Raw genomic sequence first — 25,808 nt, 5'->3', positions numbered from 1 at the left:
ATTTATTTATTTATTTATTTATTTATTTATTTATTTATTTATTTATTTTTTGGAGATAGGGTCACTTTGTTGCCCAGGTTGAAGTGCAGTGGTGTGATCAAGGTCACTGTAACCTCAAACTCCTGGGCGCAAGTGATCTTCCCGCCTTGGCCTCCCAAGTAGCTAGGAGTACCAGAGCATGCCACCATGCCTGGTTGGTTTTTCTTTTTCTTTTTCAGTTTTTGTAGAGACAGCAGTCTTGTTATGTTGCCCAGGAAGGTCTTGAACTCCTGGCTCCAAGTGATCCTCCTGCCTTGGCCTCCCAAAGTGCTGGGATTATAGGCATGAGCCACCATGACCAGCCAAAAGGGTTAATTTTATCACATGTGAAATATATGATAAAGCTGTTGATTTTTTTTAACACAATAAGAGTACAATTTTTATATATCAATTTAAAAAAATAATAAACTCCAAAAAATACATACCTACATACAATGGGGAAGGACCTAGGCTACATGATCATGTGCATTCTGACAAGCAACAACCAAAATCGAATGGGAAGAGGATCTAAAAGAGGTACGGAGGGGTCTGATGTGGTTAAGGGACTATGGCTATCTCTTGACGGGGTTGTTTAAACATCCAATGTAGTATTCTCTTAACTTTTAAGTTAACATGGGGGGAAGATAGCCTTGGTCCCACCCCATGGACTCACCCCATCTCCTCTCAAGGCACCTAGCTACCCCTCAACTGGAAGAGTTCTCGCACTGCATGAGCCTCACGAACCTGCCCGATACTGCTTGTTGATTCATCCCTACAGGACCTGGCACTTAGCAGGTTCTCAGTGCATCCATGCTGCATGAATAAAGGACCAGTCATGTAAAATTCCCTGAGCAAATACTTTCCAACAGCCATGACAACAGATGTCCAAAGCCTCCTGTCCCAAGGGGGCTCACAGTTCTCACTCTCTCTCTCTCAACACTCCAACATAAAGCACATCCTCAGGTCTGGCAAGCAAATAATGGGCTTGATTCTCAGCTGCATGCCAAAGCACGAGCACCCTAAAACAAACAGGTATATCACTGAGCCCAGGGCATGTGTAGGTAAGAGGATGACCTCTAGGGCTGAAGTCCCCAAGCTGAGTGTTGGGAACAGGTAAAGAAAGGGATTAAACACAGTCCTCTTCCTCCTCCATAGCTCCCCAGCAAAGCTCCCCTGTCAGCCACTCTCTTGCCCCGCTGATGCCTTTCTGTCACCCCCACATGTGAGTAAAGAACAGAGAGCAGAGAATAAAAAAGGCTGGAAAGTCCCTATCCTTCTCCAAGGGTGATGGAATTTTGGGCCTTCATAATGAGGGGAGGGGAATCTTGGGGGAATTGAGGGGGTGGAGTTTCATTCCTGTCTCCTCCCACCATACTGGGTAGAAAGGCTCCTATGTGCTGCTTTCAGTAAAGCCTTGAACTCACTGATTTAGCCTTGACTGAAAAGGGTATTTTCCTGGAGCCAAACCTGATTACAGGGAGGCGAATTTCTAAGCCCTGTTACTGAGAATCTGCACATGGGGCTGCAAGCGCATCTGCAGTGCTGATGATTTATCTAGGGCTCTAACAGCCTGCCCGCCCTAGAATGACACCAAAGAAGTTAGCACAGTGCCTACTCAAAGCAGGGCTTTGTTAGCTTCCCAGGTCACTGTGCACTTAGAGAAAGTGTGAGCAGTGCCGCAGGCAAGGTGGAAATCAAGCTGCAGGCTACAGGCTGGCCTATCTGAGAGTAACTCATGGGGCTGAGTTCTCCAGGGCATCTGTGACAAAGACCTGTCATAGTGTATCTATTTGCTTTTTGGAGGGAAGGGGAAAAAAAAAGGATTCTAGGCCTGCTATACATTAAATCGCCATGACATAAGGCACAGTAGAGACACAAATGGCCAATAATCCTACAAATAGATATTTAACCTATTAACTAAATAAATGCAAATTAAAATGAGATGCCATTTAGTAGACTAGTAAAACTAAGAAGATTGATTACAAGTGCTGACAAGGATGTGAGCAATCCTCATCACAACACCATTTATAAAAGCAAAACACTGAAAATAATTAAATGCTATCAGAAAATGAATGGCTAAATAAAGTAGAAAACACCCAGACTATGAAATAGTATGTAACAGTCAAGAAGAACAAATTTAATTTCCTTAGACTGGCACTGCCCAATACACCTTTCTGAGATGACAGAAACCTATATTCTTTGCTGTCCAAGACAGTAGCCAATAGCTACATATGGGTACAGAGCACTTAAATGAGTCTGGTGTAAATGAGGAATATATTTTGCATTTCAGTTACTTTTAATTAATTTATATTTTATTGGGCAGCATAAATTTGGGGTTAACTTTCCTGCAAAGATTTCCATGATACCACGTTATGACAAAAAAAAAGTGAGTTGCCAAATAATGTGTAAGTGTGATCCTCTTCAAGTAAGCCTTTTACCTGCTCCCACCCCTGAATAAATCATATGATTCTATGCATGTGCATATTTTTGAAAATGCATAGAAAATGGTCTAGAAGGCAATGCCACCAATGGATAGCACTGATTTCACATAGGGAGGGTGATGGGAGGGGCAGAAAGGGGAGGGGGAAGAGGAACTTTTATATCATTTTTTGCTTTTGCTTCTTACTGTTTTGGCCTTTTCAAAGACACGTATTCATTTGTCATTTGTGTAATTACAGAAACAAAGAATGAAAAGCTTAAAAAAATTACTACTAAAAATAAAGTAGAAAAAAATTACTGCTAAAAAAATTCAGATCACTGAAGTCCAAGAAAATAGATATACCTGGGCAGACAGTTTTATAAACTCATAACCAGAAATAATTGAAGGACTTTGTCAACAATATTCACCTAGTATTTTCAAGTCATTACGGTAAGTGCCGGGGCTACAAAAAAGAACAGCGAAGTGTTAGCCAGAGTGGATGAAGAGAAATTATGGGAGGCAAACAACCCCACCGGCAGCAGGAGATAGACAAATGCTGGGGAGAGTCTCGCAGGCCAGCCCTGAGCCACAGGAGAGGGTCTCCTCCACATGCTCCTAGGCAGGGCTCTCTAGGAACCATCTCTGCATGAACAGAGGGACAGCAAGGCCCTGGGAAAAGCCTCAGGGCCCACACACCTAAACTCCCTCCAGAATTTCCTTCAACTTTCTGGAGTGAGGCTAATGCCAGGAGAGTCAATATACTCATTAAATCACTTAAACGAAGAGCCTTGGTTAGAACTAGCTCATCAATTAGCAAGCCTAGCACCAAAAGTGGCCCAGCATGGTGCCTCATACACAAGAAGCCTCAATTAATGCTTGCTGAATTCAAACACACTTATTATCTCAGGGCCCTGAAAGGAGAAGATATAGATCTTAAGTCAGGTGAGAAAAAAACAGGTTATTTTCCACTTAAAAAATTGTGAGGGTGGGGTGGAAACCTGGTTAAGCACCACAGTGGGGGAAACACTGAGCAATTTGGAACCCAATTTGGAAGAAGAAAAACCACACAGGGTCTTTCACTGTCTCACTTCTGGGGGACAGAAGCAGCTATCAATAGGGTGGCCTGATTTTTTAAGGGTGAAGAGGCAGGGCTCTAAGGCCAGCTTTCCTGAGTGGTACGGGGTCACAGAGATGGGTATCACCCAGCCTGGCCTCCAGAAATGCAGATGACTGCCTCAAGACCAGAGAGCCTCAAAGGACAGAATTCACACTGTCTCCCTCTGGTAGAGGTGTGACAACATCTATCTCCAGGAATCAGAGAAGGGAAGGGATGGGCACTTCCTGCTGCTGTCTAAGCGATGAGTTAGCAGCCTAAGATGGGGTCAAGAACCACAGAAACACGGATCACTCTGTGATCACTGATGACCCCAAATGATCAGAGGTAAAGCCCTTTCTAAAACACCCAAGAGCTTGTCTTTGAGAGCAGCAAGGCAAGGGGAAGAGGGTGAGTCTTCTCACAGCCTGGCTTGGGGAAGCAATCCTCAAGGGAGAGTTTGGGGTGGCTCCTTTACTGGGGTGGAGCATCTGGGGCCAAGGGGGAGAAGGACTCTGAGCAGTGCACACAGCCCCCACAGGTGAAAGCTCTTGGAAAAACAAAAAAACAAGAGCTCAGAAGGGATGGACAGGTATCAGATCACCTGGAAAAAAAAGGCTCTTCTGTGTTGCTCCTGCAGGGTCTGCTTCAGCTGTTCCACATCATTCTCCAACTTCAGGTATTCATTCCAAGCATTTTCCATCTCCTGTTGGCCAAGAAAATGCTTCCAGTTCTGAGTTATCCCCTGCCCCGCCGGAAGGCCTCATGAACACCTGTACTCCTGACCATGCAGACCCAGCCAGGGGAAGAGGGAAGGAGACCGAGACCGGGCAGGCCTCAGGCAGGCCTGGTGGGAGAGAGGGAGGAGCAGGAAAGAGCGTGGCATCCTCTCATTTGTGCTCTGACCCTGGCCACCTGCACTGTTCCCTCTTCCACCCCCAGGATGCTTTGATTCTCAGTCCTGGCCTGTACCACAACAGACTGAAAAGTGAAAAAGCAGAGATTCTGACAACTTGAAATTAACTGCACACAGATCAGGGGAACAGTCTGCAGGCAGCTCTGAGAATCTGGCCCACTGGGTGTCACTGGCCTTCAAAAGTCGCTGTGGTAAGCAGCCTAAGGCACACATGCAGGCAGACATGTCACCCCCAGCAGACAAGGTCATCTACTGTCAGGTGGCAGTTCTGCTACTGGAGAAGCTCTGCTATTTCAGGACTCTTGCCTCTGGACACCAACTCAACTACATCTGGGAGGTGAGAAAAGCAGCCCCTCGCTCAGCTCATCCTGAGGGAGACAGGTCTGCCACCCTGTACGCACAGTGGACTCTCTGGAGAGCTCAGCTCGGATGTGGACGAGGTCCTCCTGCAGTAACTTCTGCTGGTAGGCAATCTTCTCCAAGTGCTGGGGCTGGTCTCGGTACTGTTCCATCTGTCTATGCAACACCTCCAGCACAGATTCTAGCTGGTCCTGTACCAGGAAGGGCCAAAAAGCAGCAGGATAGGAGGACAGTCCCCAGAGGCCTCCCCATACCACACCAGGAACCAAAGCTACTGGACCTAACCAAGGCTGAAGGGACCAGCGCTGAGATATGGGCCCACAGTTGGGGCTCTGATGCCAGCTCTGACTCTGTCTAGGGGGTAGGCTGGGGAAAGTACCTAACAGCTCTGTGCCTCAATTTCGTCATCTATAAACTAGGAATACAGCTGTCTAACTCCTTATGGGATAAACCAAGAGGATAAATCAAAGAATCAAAAAAAAAAAAAAAAAAAAAAACCTCTCTAGCCTCCTAGGGAAAAGAGTATATTATCAACCTTCAGCATCACAAATTTAAAATGCAAAAGGAAAAAATTACTTTAAGAATAGAAAAGGCCAACGTTGGTGGCCCCTGGCCCATTCCTGCACTCCCATCCAGACTTGCTGCCTCCACAGCCCAGATCCTAGGAGACAAGAAGCTTTAGGAAGCAAAGGCCTCTGCCCTGTAATGACTGCAGTCACTTCCTCCAAAGGAACCCTGCTTCCCGGGGGTTCAGACACCGGGGGTCATCACATATAAGCCTTTTTTTTTTAAATTTTCCTGAGACGAAGTCTTCCTCTGTCACCTAGGCTAGAATACAGCGGCGCAATCTCTGCTCACTGCAACCTCTGCCTCCCGGGTTCAAGCGATTCTGCCTCAGCCTCCTGAGTAGCTGGGATTACAGACGCCCACCACCACGCCCAGCTAATTTTTGTATTTTTAGTAGAGACAGGGTTTCACCATGTTTGTCAGACTGGTCTCGAACTCCTAACCTCGTGATCCACTTGCCTTGGCCTTCCAAAGTGCTGAGATTACAGACATAAGCCGCCGCACCCAGCGCATTTTTTTTTTTAAAATAAGCTAACATTTGTTGTTCAGTACTAACATGATGGTCCAGCCTATGTCTCATGAAAGACAGGACAAAAAGCCCCTCTGCCCATTCCAAGATTATTCAAAACTGACACGTACTTTGTTCTCTTTAAGGGCTCGTATCTTGTCTTCCAAGTCCTGGAGGATCCTGTCCTGTTCGCAGAAGATGCTCAGTTTGACCTAAAAGCAAGAACAGGTGGAGAGGGCTTGGAGTGATGAGAAAAAGACATGACCTTGGGATTGCAATCAGACAGCCTTTGGCTACAGAATCATCCAAGCCCTGCCTGAAGCTGTTCACCCTGGGTCTGGGTCAGGAGGCAGATGAGGGGTCAGCGGGTCACTCTGTTCACTCACGTCAATGTCGCTCTCAGCGATCTTCACAGGCTTCAGACTTCGATCCTTGAGAAGGTCCCGGCCTGTCATCTGGGAGGCGAACAATTTAAAAGAGATTTAACCATGGTGTTTGAGATCAGAACTCGGGAAAGAAAATTCACCCTACAATGGATGGTGTGGAAGTCCTTGGCAGTGGCAAGTAGGTCATAGCATGAGAGGGGCAAAAACTTGGGCTATACTATGCGTATTTCATTTTAGGAAAAAAACAAAACCTTTTCATGATTCTAGTAATGCTAGTAAGTCCTTTGAGTTAAAGAAAACGTAGATGTTCAAGTTACAGGATCATCAATTTTAAAAGTATATATTTGCCTAAAATGAATGTCAAAAATTAGCATGAATCTTGGGAGATTTGCCACCGATCAGAGGTGTGCTACTGAACCTGGGAACAAGCACGACTTACGAGGCCCATTACTCCCTGCCCAGGGCGGTGAGATGGGCAGACCCAGGGGAACAAACAAATCCCTTGACCGTTGTCAAGCCTTAGCTTAAGGAAGTCTCTGAGCAGCCCACTTCCCCATGGGTAAGGCCAGCCTTCCTCACCCTTTACCATTTGGGAAGAAGACCTGGCCAAAGTAAAAAGGAACCTGGCTAGTTCCCAGCTGGGGTTTTTAATTGTTCCCTGCATAACTGAGGCTAGGCTGTACTTGTATAAGTTACAAGAAAGGAAACCATAAAGCAATACACAAAAGTCACCCAAACTTGTGGGCCAATGGGATTTTACATTTCCCATCCCTCACTTGACTCAAGGTAGGCAATATGCCGCCTGTCTCTCACTGACTCCTGAGACTCTAAATCTAACTTCTCCCATTTTTCCATTTCCCCCAATTTCTTTCTTGCCAAAAGTCATGCAGGGGTTGAGGGGAGTGACTTTCACATATGTACTTTCCCATGGCCAAGACAAGGCCAGGGAGAACCAAGTCTATTGTGCCTGATGTAGGGGAAGCCAGATCTCTATTTTGCAGATCTGACCAGGGAAATGGAGGGTGGAGCTAACAGTGGCAGAGATAGGTGCTGTGTGTGCACTATGCAGAGAGGTCCCAGTGTGGACAGATAGTTGCTGGAGAGAGGGGTGTAGATTTCTCCCCATTCTATCTGTAAGGTCCAGGAAGTTTGTCAGTGTGAATTGGGGGTGGAAATAAATTGGCAAACATTCTACTCAGTGCTCAAGCCCTTCATGTGCCCAACTGTCCTATGCTACCTCTCCCTGCAAACTGTCATGAGCAAATCCAAAGGTCAAGGGAGAGGACCTCCCCCTGCCTTGGGGTGAGGACTGATTCTGGGCTACACGCCTGCCCCACCCATTCCCATGATCCGTTTAGTCACACAGAAAAGGGCGGAACCATTGTTTTATGTATCTTGGTAAAGTCAGCCCTGAACAGAAGACCTGGCACAAACTCAGCAAATGCTTATTGAATTGCATGTAGGTCAAAGGGAAACACATGTAGGTCACTGTTGTTGAGTTCCTGAAAAAAAATAGAACTCCAGCCAAATTCTGCTCTTCAGACTGTCAGATTATGTGTACATACTTGTATACACACAGTTGCAGAACACAAGACTGCAACGATCCACAAACAAACAGACTGTGCCGTCTCCTGCAATGGGAGGGCGGTGCGGGGAGGTGGGCATGAAAATAATCCTGGTGAATCACAAACAGCTGAACTTCTCAGGCAGCATGTGGGTTTTAAACTCAGGGGAACCCAAGAGAAAAAGCAGGTGAAAGCAGTGAAATCTTCACTCTATGTCATCGTCCTTTCATCAAAGCCAAGGACAAGGAGGTTGTCTATTCTCCAAAGGGACTGACCTTTGTGGCTCATTTCCTAGGTAGAAATCATTTTCAAATGGAGATACACTCTGAGGATTCTTCCCCCCACAGCAAAACTCTTCCTCTTATTTCACTGAAGCTTTTTACAGAGAATGTCTTTTTGATACTTAAATAACAAGGCAGAAAATCTAATTGAGCAATGCCTCATTTATCCAGCACCATCAGGAAAAGAATGAGATATTTTATATAAAAAGGGCATTTTGAGGAGCTAAATCTTCTAAATTATACTTTTTGATGGAAAGCTTTCTTTTTTTTTTTTTTTTTTTAGACGGAGTCTTGCTCTGTTGCTCGGGCTAGAGTGCAGTGGCCGGATCTCAGTTCACTGCAAGCTCCGCCTCCCGGGTTTACGCCATTCTCCTGCCTCAGCCTCCCCAGTAGCTGGGACTACAGGCGCCCACCACGACTCCCGGCTAGTTTTTTTGTATTTTTAGTAGAGACGGGGTTTCACCGTGTTAGCCAGGATGGTCTCGATCTCCTGACCTCGTGATCCGCCCGTCTCGGCCGTCCAAAGTGCTGGGATTACAGGCTTGAGCCACCGCGCCCGGCCTGATGGAAAGCTTTCTAAAAGTACGCCCTTTGCTGCCTTCGTGGAATACTGAATATACATTCAACCTTTTCTTTCTCCCTCTCAGGATATTAGTACTACCTCTTTTTCCAAGAAGTAGATTTCTCTTGTCCCTTTTTAAAGTGCTGCTTATCTGGCCGGGCACGGTGGCTCAAGCCTGTAATCCCAGCACTGTGGGAGGCCAAGGCGGGAGAATCATGAGGTCCGGAGTTCAAGACCAGTCTGGCCAACATGGTGAAACCCCATCTCTACTAAAAATACAAAAATTAACCGGGTGCAGTGCCACGCGCCTGTAGTCCCAGCTACTTGGGAGGTTGAGGCAGGAGAATCTCTTGAACCCGGGAAGCAGAGGTTGTGGTGAGCTGAGGTTGCACCACTGCACTCCAGCCTGGGTGACAGAGCGAGACTCCGTGTCAAAAAAAAAAAAGTGTTGCTTACTAGGTGTTGTGGGTTAGGAATTCAAAGGACTATAAGCTCAACTGAGACAGGTACTTACATCTCTTCTCTCCCTTTAACTGGGGGTGGTGCTCTTCAGGGTACTCTTTCCATACGTTGCATCTGCTGCTACTACAGCACCCAGCACATTAGAGTACAAAGTTCTGTTTGCTCATTTGTTTCTCCTCACTAGAGAGTAACCTAATTAGGGGTGACTGTGGAGATGGATGCCTTTCTTCTGTATCCTCAAAGCCCAGTCAGGGCCTAGCATATTGAGGAAATTCGGGCAATGTTTGCTCAGTGAGTTCATGAATGTGTCAAAGTAATGTGAGCTGGCTCTGTCTCCTATGGACGGAAGGTCACAGGCTTTAGAGCATGGGCTTAATGAGAGCTGTTTCTACAGCTCAGAGGACCGTTAAGCTTCTGAATGTAGCTCTGCTCCAGAGAGCCAAGGCTACTAAGAAATATCCACGTGTACCGTATTACATCTAATTTTCCTTTTAAAAGTGTGTTTGTTGCAGCCATGTCCAAATACACTTAAAACATCAACTCCGGGTCCCCCAGCATCTCTGTCATCAGAAAAAGTAAAAGTCTGTGGGTGCTCATCCATTTGAAAGAGTCTCTCCATCAGAGGGGAATCAAAGGCCACCCATGCATCTTCCCTCCCCTCCACCACATCCCAACCCAATTTCTCAGGGCTCAGGATGGTTGGACACAACACCTGCTTCCTGATCTGCATCCTCCCCTGGAACGCTGTAAGAGCTGATCACATTGCAGTCCCTACTTCTGCATCAATCAAAGAGGGTATGAGCAGGAGGTAGCATTTTATTCTAGTCCAGCTCCAGGCTGTTATCCAAATGCCAACTCCCTGCCCCCAAAAAGTGCCACCTTAATCTCAGGGCCACTGTGGAATCTGAGGATACCCTGGCTCTTGGAAGATGACCAATAACTGCTGTTCCCTCCCAAGAAACTCATGCTTAACTCTGTCTGGGTGAGCCCTCGCCGTGGAGGCAGATACGTGATGATGGAAACACAACACAAGCTGGTGGCAAGCCAGGCAAGCTCCCCCACCCTTGGCAGCACAAAACATGGAGTCACAGAAAACCACAGATGAGAGGCTCAGCCTGGTGCATCAGTCAAAATGCTGAAGAGAGCTTCAGTTGAAAGAAAATAAAGCAAAATGACTTGCGGGAAGCCTGGGGCGGTCAGGAGAGCAACTGGTTAAGCAAGTGATGAAGTCGGCACCGAGCCAGAAGCAATGGAATGACCCCGCTTGGAGACACGGATCAGATCATCTTACGCTTCTCCTGGGCCGACAGCCCCGTGCTGACTTCTTCAGCACTTTGTAAAGCACGTTGATCAAAGGTTCATTATTTTTAATCTGTTCCAAACAAAAAGGCAAATACAACAAAACGTAACAGGTGAGACATCAAATGACACTTGAAGCAGCCAGAATTTGGGGAACTGGCAAAGGGACAACTTTAAGGATGCTGTGTGCTGTGCAATTCAAACAACCAGGTCTGAATCTTGGTGATGCTACTTCCACGGGACCGTGGATGCTACTCGCATGGGCCACGGGACCTTCTCAGACTGCAGCTCTCTCCTTTTTATAAAATGTTATATGCTGTCTGAAGGGACCTTTGCACAGGCTGGTTTATGTGGGAGTGCCGATTTCAGTGTTCATTTCCTTCCTGGTTCTGCTGGAGAAGGCAAGGAGGAACATCATAGAAGGGAACTTGCTTCTTCTTTTGTCCTCCCTCATCAAATTCTGTAAGATACTAGTTTAGAGTCGTGCCATGCATTCATCTCACCCCCACCCAACCTTAAGTTCCACCAGAACTGTGATGCATCTACATGATTATGTCTTACCCATGGTCCCAAATGCTTACAGCTCCTTTTTGGGGATACTGTCCTCATTATATAGAACAGCAGGAATCACTGGGGGGCTTTAAAAAATACCGATGCCTGAGTTCCACCCCAAGAGATTCCGATATAATTGGTCTGGGATGGGGCCTGGGCATTGGGATTCTTAAACACTCTTCTGGGTGATTCTAATGTGCAGCCAGGATTGAGAATCACTGCCCTAAAACAGGGGTTCTCAAACTTAAGCGTGCATCAGAATCAGCTGGAGGGCAAATACACAGATTTTCTGGGCCCCATCCCTGGAGGTTCTTGTGGTGCAGATCTGGGGTTGGACCCAAGATTTTGCATTTCTAATGAATCCCCAGATATTGTTGACACTTTTGGTCTGAGGATCCCATTTTGAGAGCCACTATTTCAAAACAGTGTTTCTCGACACTGGATGTGCATTAGAAACACCTAAAGAGTTTTTTTGTTTTAATTAAAGAGTAATACCTGAATATTGCCAATTAAATCACAGTCTCTCAGGGGTAGGACCCAGACATTTATATTCATTTTAAAAACTCCCCAACAGTTCTCATTCACAGCCAGGGTTAGTAATTTCTTCTCCAGAACAATAGACCTCAAACCCTAGTGTGCACAAGAATCACCCCAGAGCTTGATAAAAATGCAGAATTCTGGGCAGCAGAGTGTCCAATTCGAGAGAACCCTCCAGGTCTGTGTTTTTACCAAGCTCCCAGGTGATTCTGAAGTATGTGGCATCCCTAATCACTTTAAAAACTGTCCCAGAAGCTGATTTTGGAAACAGACCCTGAACAGAAAAGTCCTGATCTCAGGTTCAAACAGTCATGAAGAGTCCAGAGTCCAATAGCCCTGGAGCCACCGATGGTACATCCCTCACCAAAGACAAAAGCCTTTTGGGGGCTGACTGCAACCTTTTCTATCTACAAAGGCTTCACATGAGTGGCAGCAGGTACCCTCATCTTCCTGGCTGTGCTTCACAGAAGCATAAAGACAACTTAAATTGTCAACAACAGTGAACCCCACACCCACCCCACTCCTCTGACTCAGCTAAGGTATAGGGTTCTGAAGGGCAAAACTTCAATGCCAGGAATACAATTCAACGAACACGACTTTAGGGTAGGCAAAGCATGTGATGCATGGAAGAAAGAAGGCAGGTATGAAGTCGGTTGCTGGGTTCAAGTCCCAGCAGTGTAACTGCAGAAGTTACTTAACTTCTCTGACACCTAGGTTCCCAGTTATAGAAAAGGGATAATAATTCATATTGCTCTGATCGTGTGCAGCTCTTAGGTAGTAAAACACAGCAAGGATGCAACTTGCTTCTCTCTATCCCATCAAATATATTTCTTGGTGTAACAATCCAAGCTCAGCTCCATAAAAACATAAGGCCTTTGGGTACATAGTGGTAGAGCAGCATTTTAAGAGAGGATGTGGGGCAAGGTGATGAAGGGCTTTAGGGTGAGAGCTGCACCCAAATACTGATACCCACTAACTGCTGTGTAGGCTTGGGAAACTCATTAGCCTTTCAGAGTTACAGCTCATTAAAAGATGATACCACCACTTCCCTTACAGGGCCAATTTGGAGGTAAAATAACTTAATAGAAGTAAAATGCAGTGACTGACACACATTTCAACCCCCTATTGTTATTAAGCTTCTGTTGGAGTCGACACGCAGGGATGCCAAGTTCTGCCGTGCCATTCTGTGGCTCAGTTTCTCCCTCTTTAATCCCACATAGCTCAAATTCTATGATCCTGAAATAAAACAAACCTGAGGCCAAGCATAACTCCAGGACCAACTGTGAGTTTCCACTGTCACATACAAACAGGAACCAGAAGGCAGCTATTTCCTACTGCTCCTGCTCAGGCACATTTAGTTCTCTCTGACCCCGTGCACTAAACACTCTGGTATTTCTGTGTTTTATACTCACCTGTGGTGCTGGTATGCTAGGCCTCTCCCATAGGCTCAGGTGCACTATGGATGCTCTACAGGTATGTCTGAGTGGACCACTGGGCCCTGGGTCAGGGGTGACAAGAAATGGGCAGGCAGCTGCTGACTGGCTGTCAGAGAGGCTGAGGAACGGGGATGTGGTGCTGGGCAGGGAAGGTGGAGGCTGGGGGCTGGTGGATCTCTCTCCATAGGCATGGTGGTAACAACCCTGCCTATCCCCACAGGCTGCAGGAGGATGGGCTGGGCTGCCACATTTGGTCCACACAGCTATGCTTGAGCACTGTGAATCCTGAGGAATTACTACCATACTTAGAGCAGTCACTAAAGCTCTGTGTGACCTGACTGTCATATGAGTTAGAAAACCTCCTGGCCTTGAGAGAAAGCTCTTTGTTCTCCTCACATGCTAAAGCCAGGTCTTTTTGCTCACAGCACCCACCTTCCTTCCTAAAGCCTAGGATACAGTCAAAAGCCTGCATGACCTAGCACCACCTCCCTCTGCTGCCCTGGCCACAACCACTGTGCCCTGGCTCTCCTTGGCTCTCTGTTCCTTCCCTTTAAATCTCAACCAACCCCAGCCCCCCTGGCTCTTCAAGGCTTCAAACACATGCCACCTCCTCCCAGAAGCCTCTCCAGTGTTGTAACCTACAGAGGTTCTCACCATCTCAGCTCTGAGAACCCGGCCAAACAGATCTTTGCCTAGTCATTGTAGAGGAGTCTGTTATTTGGGGATAATTTCTTTCACCAACCCAAGACTATCTGGAAGTATCTCAAGACCAGACAGACTCAATTTTTCTTCTGCATCTGCCCATGTCATCTGCGTACACAGCAAGTGTTCAACAGACACAGAATTGCACTGGCTGATTTCTGATCAAAGGCCCTGATCTCCTTTCATTATGGGGAGACCCCCTTTCCATCTTCTTCCTTCAGACCTGACGTTCATACGCCTGCTTCTATGAGGCTGGATGAAGATCTCCGAATTAAAAATATCCCAGGCCAGGTACACTGGAGACTGTAGGGAGGCATGCCACCCCTCGTGACAGTCGCCTGAGTGTCCCATGGCCCCTCACCCACCTTTTCAGACCCACAGCTAACTAAAGGTCACATTCCTCCAGTCTATTTCATGGCTTAGGCGTAAGAAGTGCTTTTCACAGTGGGAGCTTTCAGAGAACTGTGGGAAGGGAACAATAGGGCTCTCTTCCAGGCAGAATGCCTCTTGCCTTCTCTACAGGAGTTTTCTCGGCTCTCTCTGTGCTGAGAAAGCTAATTTAGAGCCTGAAGCCTTATCACCTACAGGGAGGGGCCCAGCCTTCATCTCCTAAACTGAGATGGGAGACTACCGGTGAGCCTCAAAGCCATGCAATTACATGTGGAGCCTGCTCCCCTAGCAACAGAACCAAAGAACCCACCATACCACTTGTGGCTGAAAACCCACATTAGTGAACCAAACATACACTCCTGCCCCCACTGGAGACTCTGAAGAAGCAACTGGTTGCTTTTGGAGGGACCTTTTGGTTCTGACCAAAAGAAGGAAGAGATCAAGGTCTTGTGAGCCAGGGACCTCACACCAAAATTCACAAGAAACTGAAAAGAGGCAGAGTATGAGTCTGTAAGAAATAAAATTCTTCTGATTCAAGATGGGAGACATCTTGATTTAGAACTCAGATTGGATAAGACCTGTCTGGCCTTTGGCTTTGGGCTTGGCTCCAGTGAAGTGGCACTCTTGGAAAGGTGAGTATGCAAGGAAGGCAGGAACCCTGATGTCACTCACCTTTAGATCCAGGTACTCCAGGTCTTTCTTTAGCTGGAGGTAGGTGTCATCAGCCTTCAAATGAAGCAGAGAGGGAAAAACACAGTTACGAACACCAAGAGTTTCCATAACTGGAGGTTTCCCATGTGAATTATTTGCATTGTGCAGTTTTGGGAACAAGGAACCACAGCAGACCAACACATCAGGGGCCACAGAGGAAGCACAAATGTCTTGGTGCAGCTGAGAGCCCTCTTTCAGCAAGGCAGACCTTGCAGGTCACTGTGGGGAAAGTCAGCTTGTCCCCCACTGGCTCGGGGAAGTTTGGCAGGGAGGATCCTACCTCAGGGCTAGGGCAGCTGAGGCAGTGTTGTGCTCCCAAGATAGACCTGGGAGGTCCACCTGGAGAAGCACATGCCACACCTGAGTTACAGCACATCAGTCATCATTGCTCCAAATCCATCCATCAAACTTTTGGTCTGGATCACTTCACATGCATGAAGATGAAGCCCATTGGTGTGGGTGGATGCCAAGAAGAGGCAGGGAGATGGCCTGGGTGACCCAGGAGGTCCCAATATGACCTTGGTTTCCAGAATAACCACCAGCAACTGCTGGAAATTTCCTGCAAGTTTGGTTATTTTTGCTCAGCATGGAGCCAGTGTAGCCATGTCAGGAGCTACTTGAGACAGGTGCAAGGTCAGACCCATCTGTCTGTGGCATCTCTGACAATCTATCAAGTTCTTCAGTATAATTATCAGAAACAGTGAAAATAAGAAAAAGACTCTTTGATTTCCTAAAACTCATGCTTTCCCGTGTAGCAGATCACAGAAGCTAACCGTGAGGCAGAGGAGCTGTGAAAGCTCAAGAAAAATAATCCAGGCACCATCTTCTCAGCAGACTAAGAGGGTCCCAGCCAAGCAAGCCAGAGCTGAGGCAGGTGGCCTTTGCTTATAGCTCTGAGGTAAGACAGTCACACAGAAAAAACACACGAAGAGTTGAGGCAGTGCTCTTATGCATGGGAATGCCTGGAGGACAACTGTCAGGAGCGCTACTGGCTTGTAAGGTCTTGTGTCCCTAAACTACTCCCTTACCCATCCATTCTTCCCAAACAGCTCAGCCCCTACACACTTGCCACAGGAGTGAGACAGAGCAGAAGGTTATTCAAGATCACTTAGATTCACAACTGATGATAGTTTTTGCACTGACATTCATTTTTCTGAATACATTTCCTAAATCTCTCATAACTCACTAAAACAGAAGAAGGAAGGAAGGTAACAGTCCTGTCACCCTCCTCATCTGTCCCCTGCCTACCTCTGTACAGCCTGAAGGACCAGCCTCATTGGCTGAACCTATTCCTGCCTGAGGACAACCCCAGGGAGGAATCCTTTTCTTTAATCTTTCTGCTCAAGATACCCGGGAGGGCAGCCCCCTAGCCAGTTCTTGAGAAGCTTGCTTGCAAAGCCCAATGTTTTTGCAACAGTTTAGAACATTGTGTCATGCAGGTCTTGGATTTTGGCTGCAGCCTGCATGCTTCTAGCTGAGGGATCCTGAGCAAGTCACTTCCCCTTCTGGTTCCACTTGCCTTGTGTGTGGTCCTGACTCCTCTCCTACCTAACTTCTTCCAGCTTACTGTGAGGCTTAGCAGGATATGAGAGGAGAAGATGCTCTGTGAGGCAGCAGGGCACCATCCAGATAAGAGAGGGCACCCTGCATCTCCCTCCAGGCTGACGCATACGTGCCTTTCCACATCCCAAGGAGTGGCCACGGGGGCAACAAGGCTGTCAGCCAGCACAGCCCTTTGAACGTGACCACACACCAGCCTGGCAGTCACTACTTACAGCCAGAGAAGCGACAGTTTAGGACCCCTACACCACATGCAGCCCCCCTCCCCAGTGCCAGAAGGGTAGGCTCGGCCTCCATCACCACAGAGCGTCTGGCAGTAGCATCCAGAAGCAAACAGGCAGCGAACAAGGGAGAGGCAGACAGCAGAGACAGACCAGAGCATGGGCACGAGCGAACACGAGCCAGCATGTCACTCCCTGCCCCCGGCCCTGAGAGGAGCCCACCAGTGCTGACCTGGCAGGTGGGAAAGGTCAGCTGGTGCTGCAGTAACTGGCCGATGGCGAAATTTCGCACACTGGCTAACTTGGCCTGGTGCCGCCTTAACCGGGTGAGAAGCAACGAGAGCTCCTCCAGCTGCAGGTGTGTAGACACAGCACAAGGAAGTTAGCACCACAGGAGCATGCTGCTAGAATTATGCTCTTCACCCTGGTGTCAGTGCCAGGACAGCACTGATGTGACACCATTAAGCAATTACTGCGTTAATTCTGTCATTAGGACAAATAAAAGCACTGGCAGTAAAAGGGCTTCAGGAAGTTGTTTTTTCAGGAAAGCAACAACCAACAGTGCAACCTCACCCAGACCCAAGCTTTTTTTTTTTTCTTCTGCTTTGAGACAGTCTTGCTCTGTCACCCAGGCTGGAGTGCAGCAGCGAGAGCATGATCTTGGCTCACTGCAAACTCCACCTCCTGAGTTGTATCTCAGCCTTCCGAATACTTGGGATCACAGGAGTGTACCAACACACCCAGCTAATTTTTGTATTTTTAGTAGAGACGGGGTTTCGCCATGTTTGCTAAGCTGGTCTTGAACTCCTGGCCTCAAGTGATCCATCCGCCTCGGTCTCCCAAAGTGCTAGGATTACAGGTATGAACCACCATGCCTGGTCTCAGACTCAAGCTTTGAAGATAGAGTTAACTAATTAACTAATCAAAGATCAGGGAAGAAAGGAGAGGCACTACCTGCGGAAAAAGGTGAGTAGCTGGAAAACATTTATGGCAAAATTCAACTTGAAAGAGGAAATAAGCCTAACATTCGCCTACATTCCCCCACAAGCTCTTCCCCTTCATTGGGGACCCAGTGACAGCCAGGTGACCCTAAGCAAGTTATTCAGCTTTTCTGAGTCTCAGTTTCCTCATCTCTAAAATGGGAGTTGATAGCTGCCCTCTGGACTGCATTGTACTGACTCAGAGGAAGGAAAACATTGATGAGATAGGGCATTGCAGGCTGTGTCTTGTCATTCACCTTACCGATTTTCCATGTAAACTGGGAGCACTGACGGTGTGGGTCATGTAACCCATGGAGGGCATGGAGCGTCGGTCCACGTGAGACGAGTTCTGCAAGTGGGAAGACAAGAAGTCACACTGGAGCCCAAACCTCTGCCACTCACTCCCAGGGCAGCCCGCCCCATGCCACGTCCCCTCTGAGCCCCAGACTCCTCATCTATGAAATGAGCACACGTATCTTACTCTTAGGGTTAGAATCCTAAACGGTGAAAGCCCTTGGAAAGTGAAAACTTAAGCTGGGTTGTTATAAACAGTTTAACTGACTGGACACATGTCTTTTCCTGCCTTTCAGGCTGCAAGGAAGCTGACTTGTAGTTGTGTGACGCCCTGCAAGTTACTTTGTCTCTCCGCGCCTCAGAGTTCTCATCTTTGAAATGGGCATAAACATAGCACCTACCTCACAGGGTTGTGGTGAGAATTTAAAGCGAAGCCTTTGGGAACTGTGCCTGGCATCTATTATTAAAATGTACTGCCTAAGTATTAGCTATCATTATTATCCCAAATTACTCAAATTTGTGTTCAAACCAGGCAAGACTCCTGACACTCTCACGCCGACCCAGCAGCCTGGCAGAGCTTCCCGAGCCTCACCTTGACAGCGTGGCCCCGTGCCTTCCTTGGAGAATCCCCCAGTGAGATGTCCACACTCCTCCTCTGGTCCGGTGGCTTCACTGTGACTCGCTCTGCTGGCGTGTGTGGCCGCCGGGGTGGGAAGACCCTTGGGGGTCCCGGGGGAGGGATGTCCGAGGGAGATGGAGGCACAGAGATGGAGCGGGGCACCTCTAGCATGCTCCTGCTCCGGCCCTGGTCGGTGAACTCTGGGGAGCCAAGGCAGATGGGTGCCGTGGGGCTGCCGTGCCGGAACTGCTGGCGCTGCTGCCACTCGTAGAGCTGCCACACGGTACCATCCCGGTGCGCCCGGCGCTCTTCACTCGACATCTTCAGGTGGCTGGCTCGGTCCTGCGCGTACTTGTAGTCACTTGGCAGGTTTCGGGGAGGTGGTGAGGAGCCCCCCGAGGGGTGTCGGGTGCTCCTGGGAAGAGTCTGGTAGTTTTCTGGGAAGGATGGGGATTGGCCAGGACCCTGGCGAGGAAGCGTCTGGTCCAAGGGAAGACTGAGGAGAAAGGGTAAGAACATATCAGGCAACCAAGCGAGGGTTCTGCCAGGCTTTGGGGACTAAACCTAAGTAAACCCACAAAGCTGGGCATGTGGGAGAGTCCTGTAAGAACCCCAAAAGAATGATCAAGGCTGACATCCAGGACTTCAGTCACTTCCCCTTTTTGCAGACAACTCCAAAACCATTTTTCTCTGTCAACTTCTTCTGCCAGGACAACTTGGCTACCCCATGACCATCAATTGGAGTGCAATGTGATTAAACCTGGCTTTTCCTTCTCTTTCCACTGCCAGCAGTCAGCTCTTTCCATGGCTGTGCATATTTATAGAAAAGGCCTCACAATTCTCCAGGTTACCAAGATTTTCTCTCTGCCTGGTATCCTTAGCACTAAGTTCTGGAGGTTCACAAAGGAAGTGGCTGGCATCAGTTCTCTTTTTTCTGGACTCTTCTAGACCAGACACTGATTAATTATCTCCCTCCAGACAACTTTGAGATGCTCCTAACTGGTTTCCACTTTGTCCACAGTCAAGTGCTCTGATCAAATCAGTTCCCTATTCCAAAAATTTCCATGGCTCCTTGTCACTTGTGAAATAAAGTCTAAACTCCTCAGCCTGGTACAGCTCGGTAGCAGCTGACCTCAATCCACCTTGCAGGCCTGCTGTTTTCTCACTGCTCTTCCTACCAGGGCCATGCCAAATGCCTAGGGCCCAAAACTGAAGGAAGTACTCCATCTCAGGGTCACCCCTGCACGTGCTGGTGCCTGACAGTCAGCCCCACCCTAGTCCTGGCCCAGCCTCCTCCACACCTGAGCAACATCTTGCAGTGGAAAAAGGAAAGGTAGGAGTCTAACCAGGGTTTGAAGCCGAGCTTTACACTTGCTGGCTTTGTGACCCTAGGCAGCTTACCTGACTGCTCTGAACTTCCATTTCCTTACTTGTAACATGAGGACAGCATTACCTGCCTCATAAGGCTCTTCTGAGGAATCAATGAGACAGGTTAGGAAATGTGATCTCCATGTCTGATACACAGAAGGTCCTTCACTAATGTGTGTACCCTTCCTGTCCCTCCTTACTCTTATAACACTGTTCTTTCCTCCCCCTACCTGGATGGTCTCCCCTTGCTCTATTTACCCAAGTCTTACTCATTCTCCAGGATGCTGGCCCATGCCTTCCCCACGTGGACCTTCTGCAGTGCCACAGCCCTCAGTGATCCAACTCTGTTTGACCTAGTTATCACACTGCCTGTAACTTTTCCAAGGTCCTATATTGATGTGATCTTTTCATACTTGCAAGACATGTTTTCCCAGGCCAAGGTGAAAATTCTTGAAAGACAGGAACTATGTTTCAGACCACGGTATTGTCCACAGTCTAAGAAAGTCCTATGCGTAATTAGTCCTTCAATAAACACTCCAGCACACAAAGCTGGATATGATTTCAAAAACTACCACCAACTAGCCATCTTATTTTCTTTCTTTTTTGAAACAGATTCTTGCTCCTTTGCCCAGGCTGGAGTGCAGTGGTGCAATCTCTGCTCACTGCAACCTCCACGTCCCGGGTTCAAGGGATTCTCCTGCCTCAGCCTCCTGAGTGGCTGGCACTACAGGTATGCACCACCATGCCTGGCTAATTTTTGTATTCTTAGTAGAAGTGGGGTTTCACCATGTTGGCCAGGCTGGTCTTGAACTCCTGACCTCAAGAGATCTGCCTGCCTCAGCCTACCAAAGTGCCGGGATTACAGGCATGAGCTACCGTGCCCAGCCTCCACTTTATTTTCTGAGAAGGAAAAAATATTAAGCAAGGGACGAAGTATGGAATTTTACTAAGCCTGAGAGGCAGCATGCTGTTGTAAAAAGAAAACAAGTTTTACAGTTAGACAGGCTTGAGGTCAATTCTGACTCCGCCTTCACCTATCAATTTTATCTAACATTTATTTGGTGCTGACATTGTGCCAGACATTGTTCCAAGCCAACACTACTCAAAGTGTGGCCTGTGTGCCACCAGCATCAGCACCACCTGGGAACTTGTTAAAAATGCAGGTTAATGAAATAAGCCAGGCATGGAAAGACAAATACCGTGTATGACCTCACTTATATGTGGGATCTAAAAAGGTCAAACTCATAGAAGAACAGAGTAGAGAGGTGGTTACCAGAGGTTTGGGAGGGATAAGAGAGATGGAAGAAGAGCTGTTGGTCCAAGGGTGCAACGTGTCAGTTAGGAGGAATAAGTTCTGGTGACCTACTGCACAGGCATAGTGACAATGGTTAATAATAATGTATATTTCAAAATTACTAAAAATAGATTTTAAATGTTCTTATCACCAAAAAGAATAAGCAGGTAAGGTGATGAATATGTCAATTGGTTTGATGTAATCATTTCATAATGTATACATATATTAAAACATCACATCTATCCCATACATATAATTATTATTTGTCAATTAAAAATAAGATATATTTTTAAAATGCTTGTTATCAGCCCCACCTCAGACCTACCTAATCAGGGCATGGCGCCCAGGCATCAGTGTCTTAACAAGCCCTCCAGGAGATTCTAGTGCTCTGTAAAGTTTGAGAAACTGTTCTAATTGTTTTAAAACTCAACTCATTTAATCACTTTAGCTATATGACCTCAGGCAAGTATCATCCAAGCCCTCTAAGTCTCACTTTCCTTATTACAAAATGGGGATAGTAAGAACCACTTTGAAAATTGCTGTGAGGATTTGAAATACTTGTCATTCAAATAAAGCTATCTTTGCCATTGCAGGAGATAACTTTAAGATCTCTTCAGCCTGCTTGTCACGCCTACCAAGAGAGTCAGCCTGTCACTAGGTGGCAGGGTTCGCTATTGATTTCCCAAAGTTAGACATGAATGTGCCTCTGAGACAGGGCAGTGCCTGAATCCTTAAAACAGAGGCGGTAGCGGTGGCGGAAAGCAGGCTGGAGGCTTCCTCTGGGGAGTTCAGGACTTGACTAACCATTGTTCATTCTGCCAGAAGCAAAACGCAAACTATGCGAAGCATTTCAGAGCTGTGCTCCCACCCATATGCCCTTCCCGGCTGGCTCTGCAGCTCACTCCCTTGCCTGCCTACAGTGCCTGGAAGGTCAGAGTCCACCCTTACCTCCCCACTGCCCCACTAGCAGCACCCCAAATCCCTGAGCTCATCCTCTAAGCTGTACCCTCCATTTACACATAGTGTGCCATTTCGGAGTGACCCCAAGGTACCAGTACAATGGTGAGCCCTGGCTCCAGGGGCCAAAACAAGGTAACTGACTATGGAGGAGGAACACAGGAGGAGGTGGTACTATGGTTGAGGTATAGACCCCATGGGAGCAAGTGGGAGCTTCCAGAGTAGCTTTGCCCCTAACAGCAGATCCATTTGCTGGCCCCCCAACCTCCGGTCTTACCCAAAAACTGGGCTCAAGGTCTCCTCACACCATGCTCGGTGGCCATAGGGCCTCCCTGTCACTGAGCAGGCACTAAACAAGATATTCTGATACAGCCACTACAGAAATGGTCATGTGGAAATGCAGTATCATCTTTTAGGACCAATTATTATACTTTACTCAGCAGATGTTCCTCACCCTAACCTCCAATCACACAGGACTCCCACTTTCTACTCTGTTCTTTTTTTTTTTTTTTTTTTTTTTTTTGAGACGGAGTCTTGCTCTGTCGCCCGGGCTGGAGTGCAGTGGCCGGATCTCAGCTCACTGCAAGCTCCGCCTCCCGGGTTTACGCCATTCTCCTGCCTCAGCCTCCGGAGTAGCTGGGACTACAGGCGCCCGCCACCTCGCCTGGCTAGTTTTTTGTATTTTTAGTAGAGACGGGGTTTCACCATGTTAGCCAGGATGGTCTCGATCTCCTGACCTTGTGATCTGCCCGTCTCAGCCTCCCAAAGTGCTGGGATTACAGGCTTGAGCCACCGCGCCCGGCTACTCTGTTCTTTACTGTAGTGTTTGAATCTCCTGATCCTAACTCTATTCCCCACCCCAACCTTTCTATTTTACAAGTATGCATTACTTTAAACACTAGAAGGTCAGGGTGGGAAAATGAAAGTCTAAAATTTCAAAACAAGCTCTTAAAATACAGTAAGATTCTAGGAGTATGTCAGTCTGTCTCCCACAAACCACATTCTAAAAAAGTTTAATGATGTGAAATATGTATCTCCCATTAGAAATAATTCCCTGTTGGTTTAAAGCCAAAAATACAGGATCATATGCAGTTTAAATAACCCTCCTCCCAATGTCTTAATGTGCTCAGTCTAATGAGATTAGCAGTCTTGATGATATGCAAAGCAGAGATATCTATCTGGTATATTTTCAAATGGAAAATGGAGGAGGTTCCTTTATTCAGCAGCCAGATCTATTTATGACTTACTGTAAGAGACTACAAATATATCTTTAAGAAAAAAAAACCTGGGACTATAAGAGGCAGGCCTTTTAAAATACAAGAGAATGATCAGAGATGGAGACACTTTGCTCACTTAAAGATTGACAGCATTTTCTGTTCTATCTTCTGCCTTCAGTTCTTCACTTTTATTCACTTTCTAGCCCATTGAGATCTGCTTCCCCTACTAGAACGAAATTCCTCTCACTGTGTGCTCAGTGACTTCCAAAGCCAATGAGCTGTTCTCCTCTACAGACGTGATGTCTCTCTGCCCCTTAGATAAGAATGGCTCAAATCCCCATCTTGTATCCCAGGGAAAGTCCTATGCCCTCCCCACCCACCTCTTACTTCCCTGTAAACTTCTCATTCTTTAGGTCTCTGATGCACACCCCACTCCCAACTCTCAAATTCAGGCCATCGTGTGTAGTAGAATAACATGGTTTACAGGCTACTGGAGCAGTTACGTAGAGACATTTCATAACTGACAACTTATCACTGCATATCAGTCACCCAGCTTTTGACAGTTTTTTCTGTGCCCCTGCCACGAAGGGTTTCTCACTGGCCATGCCATCTTACTGATTTCAACCCCTCCTTTCACTCTGCCTCCTGAGCTAACTTTGACACTGTAGCTCTATTAAGGATGGCAATTCAGGTTTCCCTATCTAAGCCCCTCAAGCAGCTCAGTGGAAAAAGGGTTTCTGCTACTGAGCAAAAGACCCACGAGGTTCTGGACTTTCCTTCAGGGGTGCTCAGCCTCCTTGAAAGGTACCACATCTCAAGTATCTGCTTTTGGTAGGAAAAAGAAAAAAAAAAAAAGGAAGGAAGGCACCACACCCAGGTGGAAGTCCTTACCTGCAGCACCGTGCACTACTGCCTGGACTCCTTCCAACTGAAACTCTCCCCCACAGAACCTCCAGTTTTCCTCCCCCATCTTCTCCTCATCTCCTTCAGGTGACTTAGTTTTTGCCTGACTCTTAGGCTGGGGGTCCTCAGTGTTCTGTTGTTGGCCCTCTGCGACTGTGCTCTCTTGGTTGAGGATTCTTAGTCCTGGCTGGCCCATTAGATCACTGCGGGAGGAGGGACGGGGGAAAATGTGCTTCCTAAAAACCTGTTGCAGACCAATGGAGTCAGATTTCTGTGCAGGGGACTAAGGCCTCACCAAATGTTGAAACTCTCTAGGTGATTCCAATGTGCAGCCTAGCAACAGTTTCTTGACTGTGGACATGCACTAGAATCACCTAGGGAGTTGTATGTATGATTGATTGATTGATTGATTGATTGATTGATTTTTGGAGACAGGTTTTTGCTCTATCACCCAGGCTGTTGTATGTATGATTTATTTATTTATTTATTTATTTATTTATTTATTTATTTATTTATTTATTTATTTATTTATTTATTTATTTTTGGAGACAGGTTTTTGCTCTATCACCCAGGCTGGAGTGCAGTGGTACAGTCATAACTCATTGCAGCCTTGAACTCGTGGGCTCAAGTGATCATCCCGCCTTAGCCTCCCAAGAAGCTGGGACCACAGGTGCATGCCACCACATCCAGGTAACTTAAAAAATAAAAAATTTTTTTTTGGTAGAGATGGTGTCTTGCTATGTTGCCCAGGTTGGTTTCAAACTTCTGGACTCAAGCAATCCTACCACCTCGACCTCCCAAAGTACTGGGATTATAAGCATCAACCAGCACACCTGGCCAACCTAAGGAGCTTTGAAAACATACTGATGGCTTGACCTCACCCCAGACCAACTATATCAAAATCTCTGGGGTTGGGCCTCAAATGATCAAATCATGCAGACAGGATTAAGAAACATGGCTCTAAGCATTTCACGTTGGTTAATCTCAACTACTGCCAGGGCATTAGTTACCATCTCTAAGGCAATGACTCTAGAATCCCTCTACAGCCTGTACCCACAATCCCTATAGCCTCCTGGTCATTTCTACCTGGACACTCCAAAAGGACCACATTCCTCATCAAGCTCATGTCTCCTACCTATGCTTATATCTGCTGCACAGCACCATATCTACCTATTAACCAAGCCAAACCTGAATGCTAACTCCACTCCACCCATGTCCAGAACTCCAACTCCCTACTTACATGTCCAAAATGGAAATCCTGATTTCCCCCAACTTGTTCCTTCCTTACTCTTCCCCATCTCAGTAACCACCCAGTTGCTCAAGTCAAAATTCTCTAGATCTGTTTATTGTAGCATTATTCACAATAGCCAAGATTTGGAAGCAACCTAAGTGTCCATCAACAGATGAATGGATAAGCAAAATGTGGTACTTATACTCAATGGAGTACTGTTCAGCCATAAAAAAGAATGAAATCCTGTCATTTGCAAAAACATAGATGGAACTTGGGGACATGATGTTAAGTGAAATAAGCCAGGCACAGAAAGACAAACTTTGCATGTTCTCACTCATTTGTGAGAGCTAAAAATTAAAACAATTGAACTCATGGAGATAGTAGAATGATGGTTACCAGA

General features: G+C 47.0%; 1 protein-coding gene across 2 annotated transcripts in view; it reads right to left on the bottom strand.

The window, feature by feature from the left end:
- The window catches only part of PLEKHA7 (pleckstrin homology domain containing A7), a 232,345-nt gene that overhangs the window by 19,274 nt on the left and 187,263 nt on the right, over positions 1 to 25,808 (bottom strand). For both annotated transcript variants that reach the window (XM_026454036.2, XM_023230894.3), the window contains exons 11-17: positions 18,412 to 18,934; positions 17,788 to 17,874; positions 14,726 to 14,779; positions 6,268 to 6,336; positions 6,013 to 6,093; positions 4,848 to 4,997; positions 4,135 to 4,236 (exon numbers count right to left, since the gene is read on the bottom strand). In XM_026454036.2, coding sequence (XP_026309821.1) covers positions 4,135 to 4,236; positions 4,848 to 4,997; positions 6,013 to 6,093; positions 6,268 to 6,336; positions 14,726 to 14,779; positions 17,788 to 17,874; positions 18,412 to 18,934 — 1,066 coding nt within the window. The remainder of the gene's footprint in view (positions 1 to 4,134; positions 4,237 to 4,847; positions 4,998 to 6,012; positions 6,094 to 6,267; positions 6,337 to 14,725; positions 14,780 to 17,787; positions 17,875 to 18,411; positions 18,935 to 25,808) is intronic.

This window comes from Piliocolobus tephrosceles, chromosome 13, assembly GCF_002776525.5.
Source record: "Piliocolobus tephrosceles isolate RC106 chromosome 13, ASM277652v3, whole genome shotgun sequence".
In the NCBI taxonomy this organism is placed as follows: domain Eukaryota; kingdom Metazoa; phylum Chordata; class Mammalia; order Primates; family Cercopithecidae; genus Piliocolobus; species Piliocolobus tephrosceles.
Note: the sequence above shows the minus strand (reverse complement) of the source record. Positions and strands in the feature narration are given on the sequence as shown.